Raw genomic sequence first — 5,750 nt, 5'->3', positions numbered from 1 at the left:
CCACGGCACCTTTAAAAATCACAATGTAAACTATGAAGGGATTTCCATGTGCACATTTTCCCAAACCCCAAGCGGTGCTTACAGATGAGAAAGACAGAGAAGGGTGGAGTGTGTGGACGGTGGGGAGTCTTGGGATTTAATACCGGACGAGTCGGGGTGGTTTTCCAGTTGTTAGGTGTGTATGAATCAAAGTGCAAATGGCTGAAACAAGTAGGTGAGGAGTTTACGGACGAGGAAGCTGAGGAAGAGGGGTTAGGTAAGCTATACATGGGGGTTTCAGAAAAGCTTCAAGTTACAGGCTGTGTCAGGATGCTAGGCAAAGGGGAGAACCTGTTGAAGAAATAAAACTGCCTGATGTGACTCACCAAAGATGAGGTCCTATTTTGCCAAGAATCCCTTGGTCATTTAGACACCACGGGGGTCTTCGTATGAATAAGCCAGAAGTGTTTCATCATGGGGGAGGATGATGACGATGCCCTTGACCCTGCGGTGTGTGAAAGGATTGCGTGTGTGCTTCGTGCGAGGCGGTGGGGAGGCTGAGGAGAAACGTCCGGCCCGCCACAGCCCGGTTCGGCGGAAAGGCACCCGCGGAGACTCTTGGCCAGAGTCCCAATGCGGCGAATTTCACGCAGGGAAGGAGGTTCCCGGCTCGAGAGGGGCGGGGCGCCTGCGCAGTGGGCCCGAGGCGCCGCGCGCTGCGGGAGCCCGGAGACCCCCGTCCCCGCCCCTCGCCCTCCACTGTGAACGCGCACGTGAACGGGACCGCGAACGCGCACGTGGATGCGCCTCACCTCGCTCAACCCGTGCCCGGCGGCTGAGGGAGGGAGAGAGACGCGCCCCCGACACGCGGGTGGGCCCGCTGCAGAGTCGCAGGCTCGCGGTGGAGGGGTCTCCTCTCAGGCGGCGGGCTCGGGACCCTGCGCGCTGGGCCGGCGACCGCCCTAAGGGCCGGCTGACTGACGCGCCTCGCTGCCCCCGCCCCCGCCTCCGCCTCCGCCTCATCTCTGCCTTGGCTGCCGGGCTCGCAGGCTGAGACGCCACTCTCTCCCTGCCCTCGCCTCGGCCCTTCCTCTTCCCAGCACCTCGGCTGCTCGGCGGCGGCGGCGGCGGTGAGCGGCGGGAGAAAGCGGCTCCGAGGATGAAGTGCAAGCCGAACCAGACGCGGACCTACGACACGGAGGGGTTCAAGAAGCGGGCGGCGTGCCTGTGCTTCCGGAGCGAGCTGGAGGACGAGGTGCTGTTAGTGAGTAGCAGCCGGTACCCGGACCGCTGGATCGTGCCGGGCGGGGGCATGGAGCCCGAGGAGGAGCCGAGCGGTGCGGCTGTCCGAGAGGTGTACGAAGAGGCGGGAGTCAAGGGGAAGTTAGGCCGGCTCCTGGGCGTCTTCGAGCAGAACCAAGATCGCAAGCACAGAACGTACGTGTATGTACTGACTGTCACTGAGCTGCTGGAGGATTGGGAAGATTCGGTTAGCATTGGGAGGAAGCGAGAGTGGTTCAAAATCGAAGATGCCATCAAGGTTCTCCAGTGCCACAAGCCGGTGCATGCCGAATATCTGGAAAAACTAAAGCTGGGCGGTTCCCCAACCAATGAAAACTCCGTGGCCCCGACCCTGCCAGATAGCGATCCCTAGTATGTACCGCTCGCGCACAGACCTCTGATTGTCCGCTTCCCTTAAAACCAGCCCTGCCTAGAGCACCTCTCTTGCCATGTGCGGTCTCACGGGGAGGAGGGAGGCTTCTTTTGTTTCCTTGGCAGACCTCTGAATCACGCTTGCAAACTGTCTCAGTTGCCAGGCACTGTTTTCAGACAATTTGCACGTTTTTCAGATGTTTTCAAAATCGCCTCTTGGGTACACTGTAAAATGTTTCGGTCAGCCGGAGCTGTTTGCGATATTTTTTTAAAGGTGCCTTAACTGATAACCCTGCTTTTTTGGGGGGGCGGGGGTGAAGGGGGGCGTGTGCGTGAGCCCTGTGATGTTTCGGGTTTTTTTTTTTTTTTTTTTTTTTTTTTTACATTTCACACATATTTGTGCGTCAGTGTGCGTGCGCATTTTTGAAACAAGTCTCGTGGTTGGTTTTCTAGTGGAGGCCTTTAAAGTCCTTCCAGCTTGGTTGTGTGAGCATCTTTTATTATTTTTCCCCGTTAAGTTGTTTTCTCATTTACAGTGTTCGCCCTTGTCAGGGAGCCCTTCTGTGATGGGAGTTGGTTTAAAAGCTCAGTTTTGAATTAAAAAAAAAAAAAAAACTTAGGAAATCGTTTGCATCTCGTGCTCTTTCTGCACTTGACAGCAATGTTAGCTTCAGAAATGTGATCTGATAGGCCCTTTTCAGAAACGTCTTTGTCTATTTATTTGTAGATCATTTGGTTTTCAACAAATTTTCCCAACTAGTAGGTTTTCACTGATGACTTGAAATGGCCATTTCTCATACAGCTTAGCAAGGTACTGCCTTATAGAGGAGATATTTCTGGGGCATTGCCAGCCAAACATATCTTGATATACATGTCTTGTTACGGAAACGGTATTTATGGGATGTGATTTAGCATGCTGTACTTCCAACTCCCATTGCCCCTTATTGGACGCCCTAGAAGAACCATGGTTCTCTCAATTTAAATTCATTTTTGACAGAAAGTTTAATATCTCCCATATTTGGATTTAGTGACATTCCTGTTAAACTTCCCTGACTCCCAGTCACCACAGGAATGGAATCTTTTGTGGTGATTACATCCCAAAGCAGTGGGTTAGCTCTCTTGATATTCAGCTGTCATAAGACACCTAAACAGTCTCTGTTAAAGATTGAGGGTAATTGTTTGGTCTCACATAACAACCTTTTTTAGGGTGCCGAATTAAAAGCTCTTACACTTGCCTCAATACTTGCATGAAATCAGGAATCCCATCTAATAATACACAAAAATGTCCCAGTCTCTCTTCAGGAACTTCCTCTGTTCCCCAAGTTATGTCTGTAATTATGTAAGAGGAAAGCCTACTTTGTGAAGAGTTTATTGGGTGTGGAAAGTTCATTTCTAATTTTTAGGGCAACCTAGAATACGTCATATCTTGTAAACATTATCAATAGGTATTTTGGGTCACTTAGCTAACGTTTTTGGGTCACTGTTACGCATTCTGTTTTGAAATTTTGGGTTTTGCTTCGAAAAGTCTAGATTCCTCTTGTAGAACTTACCTTCTCATGTTACAGTTGAGGAAAACCCTGCTTTGTGAAGAGAGCATGCATGGGTAGGGGATATCTTTCTACATATAACACTTAACATGTTAAAAGTATTCTACAGACCAACAATAAATATAAGTGACTAATAACTAATTTAAAAAATTTCTTATTCCACAAATTAGCTTTTAAAAAGAACACAATCACTGGTAGAATTGAATAGCATTACTTTTTATTTGATGTCACAGTTTGTAAAATAGGATCTTTGCCATATAAAAATGCCTAAATAAAGTACATGTAGTTAAGAAAAAATGCTGTCAAAGGAGTAGAAAATGAATAGCTTTTAAAAACCAAATATATAATTTCATATTCTAAATTATGCAGCATTATCAGATATTAACAAAATTTATCTTTGTATAGATCTTATTTTTTAAATAAACTTTTATTATCCCACTAGTTGACCTTTCCTATTCTAATAATCCAAATTGAGCAAGATATTCTCAGTAACTTGAGATTCTTCAAAGTATACACTAACAGAAATGGATTATTTCTTTATAACTTTATTTCATAAACTACCTCCATATAAAATGCCACAAATTCCTGGGAAGTTTAACTTATACATGGAATTCTTAGAAATCATAATGCACAATCTCATATTTTGACTTTTGAACTATGTATTTGACAAATGTGAAAAGTACAGTGTTGATGGTAACCAACTTTAAGAGTTGTTAACCTATACATATTTGCTGTGTTTTGAGTAATACTACTTGTTAAGATTTTCTTCAGCATACAGATATCTTCAGGTTATGCAATTTGTAAAACTCCCAAGGCTTTTATTCATAAATTACAACAGAACATTTTACAGTTAGCACACTATAAAGTAAACTTTAAATTCACACAGGTAGTTCTTGTTAAATATACTTCTGGAGTTCAGTCTGGAAAAAATTAAATGAAAGGGCTCAAATAGCCTTTCATTTTAAAAGAGTAATCCAAAAATTTCAGAGTAAAACAGTTGACACAGGTAAACTGAGGTCTATAACCTCCATCCTCCAAAAGTTTGATGCGTAGTTGGGATTTTCTCCTTACAGAGTCATTACATAGTACCTATACATTATTTATGATGATTACAGTAAAAACTATAGCTGAATTTTTCAGATCATAACCCCCCAAATATAAACAGTGCACTAATCAAAGATAATTAAGACTTTCAAACTTGAAGTAGAAATTTGTTTTCAGCATGTTTTTTAAAAAGCTGATCTTTTTTCCCCACTGGACAAGTGCCTTATCCCAAGAAAAAGTTTAAAGAAGACATGTTGAAGTAAAGGTAATTTTGGTATGCTTGATTCAGAATTTGTCCTGGGTGTCAAACATATTATATATTTCTAGGAAATCTGTGTTCTGTTGATCAGATCACTGTTGAAAAAAATAACCCTGAAAGGAGTGAGAGGTGGCTAGACGTATTTTTTAAATCTTTTTTTTTGGTTTCGTTTGAAAGAATTGTAAAGATTTCAACATCTTTGTATTTAGAAACACCAATAAAAAAATTAAGAGAGAGAGAGTATGTGTGCAAGAACAGGAACAGGCGGCTTGTAACGTAACAGCAATATTAGAGGGCCCTTTTGGGACAGATGGTTTAAAGGGCTCTGAAGCTGAAGCTGCTCCTTCTCTCACTTGCCTTTAAGTGGAGTTCATTTATAAAAAAGAGCAGTTCCTCCCTCAATAGTTAACTGGGGGGAAAGGAAGGTGAAAATGCTGCTTTAGAGCCTATAGTACTAACAGCTGGCCAGAGTTTTCTTTTTCAGAGTTCCTTTTGTGGAAGCACCAAGCAAAACAAAACAAATATTTTCAGCATCATTCTAGTATTGTAACCCTCTTTCTGAGTGACTGTTGGCCTATTAGAATATGAACTTTTTGAGGACTGGGACCCTGCTTGAATTCTCCCCATATCCTCAGAGCCTAGAACAGTGGCTGTAATTTGGAGACATCTGTCATTGATCCACAGATTAGAAATGTCTACTACCAGTGTATTCCTGATTTCTCAGCTTCATAATGTACCTAGGACAATCTGTTATTCCCTCGGGCTCTTCTCTTGCCTCACAGTGGAACTGCATTGGATAATTCACTGAAGGCTTTTCCAGTACAAAGTGGTTGATGAACCATAGCAGGTCCTCAGATATTTGTTGACTAGAGGAATTGATGAACCAATAAAACCCTATTAATAAGATTGTTTTTTTTTAGGTGAATGGCATAGATGTTGTTCAGATTTACTTTGAAAGAATCAAGTATGTGAACCCAATGATGAATGGAATTGTGAAGCACAGGTGAGCTCTTTCACACTCCCAGGACACAGCTCATCCTATGCTTTTGGACTTCTTCCCTGTTTGTTACAATGGCTATTTTCCAGGTTGTTGCACTTAAACTGTATCTGTATAGAATTTGGCACCTGTGGCCTTTTTTTGTGCTTTTATGATTTATGTATCTGTATTTCCCACCAGATTATATGACCTTGAATACAAGGAACTTGTTTCCTTAGTCTTTTTATATAACTAACATATGATATTGCTTAAAATATGGTAGACATCACTG

The 5,750-nt window shown here is 43.4% G+C and overlaps 1 protein-coding gene across 1 annotated transcript; it reads left to right on the top strand.

Moving 5' to 3' along the window:
- The first annotated feature begins 1,138 nt into the window (after window positions 1–1,138).
- On the top strand, window positions 1,139–1,633 carry LOC138378589 (diphosphoinositol polyphosphate phosphohydrolase 3-beta). Its single transcript, XM_069463929.1, has one exon. It carries the CDS (start codon window positions 1,139–1,141, stop codon window positions 1,631–1,633), a length of 495 nt encoding a protein of 164 aa, XP_069320030.1.
- Window positions 1,634–5,750: the final 4,117 nt, after the last annotated feature.

The sequence above is a fragment of the Eulemur rufifrons genome, chromosome 30 (genome assembly GCF_041146395.1).
Source record: "Eulemur rufifrons isolate Redbay chromosome 30, OSU_ERuf_1, whole genome shotgun sequence".
Classification (NCBI taxonomy): Eukaryota; Metazoa; Chordata; class Mammalia; order Primates; family Lemuridae; genus Eulemur; species Eulemur rufifrons.
This window is presented reverse-complemented; position numbering and strand designations above follow the sequence as displayed.

Excerpts from the sequence above, each read along its gene's own strand:
- LOC138378589 (XM_069463929.1), top strand. The coding sequence starts at position 1,139 with ATGAAGTGCAAGCCGAACCAGACGCGGACCTACGACACGGAGGGGTTC.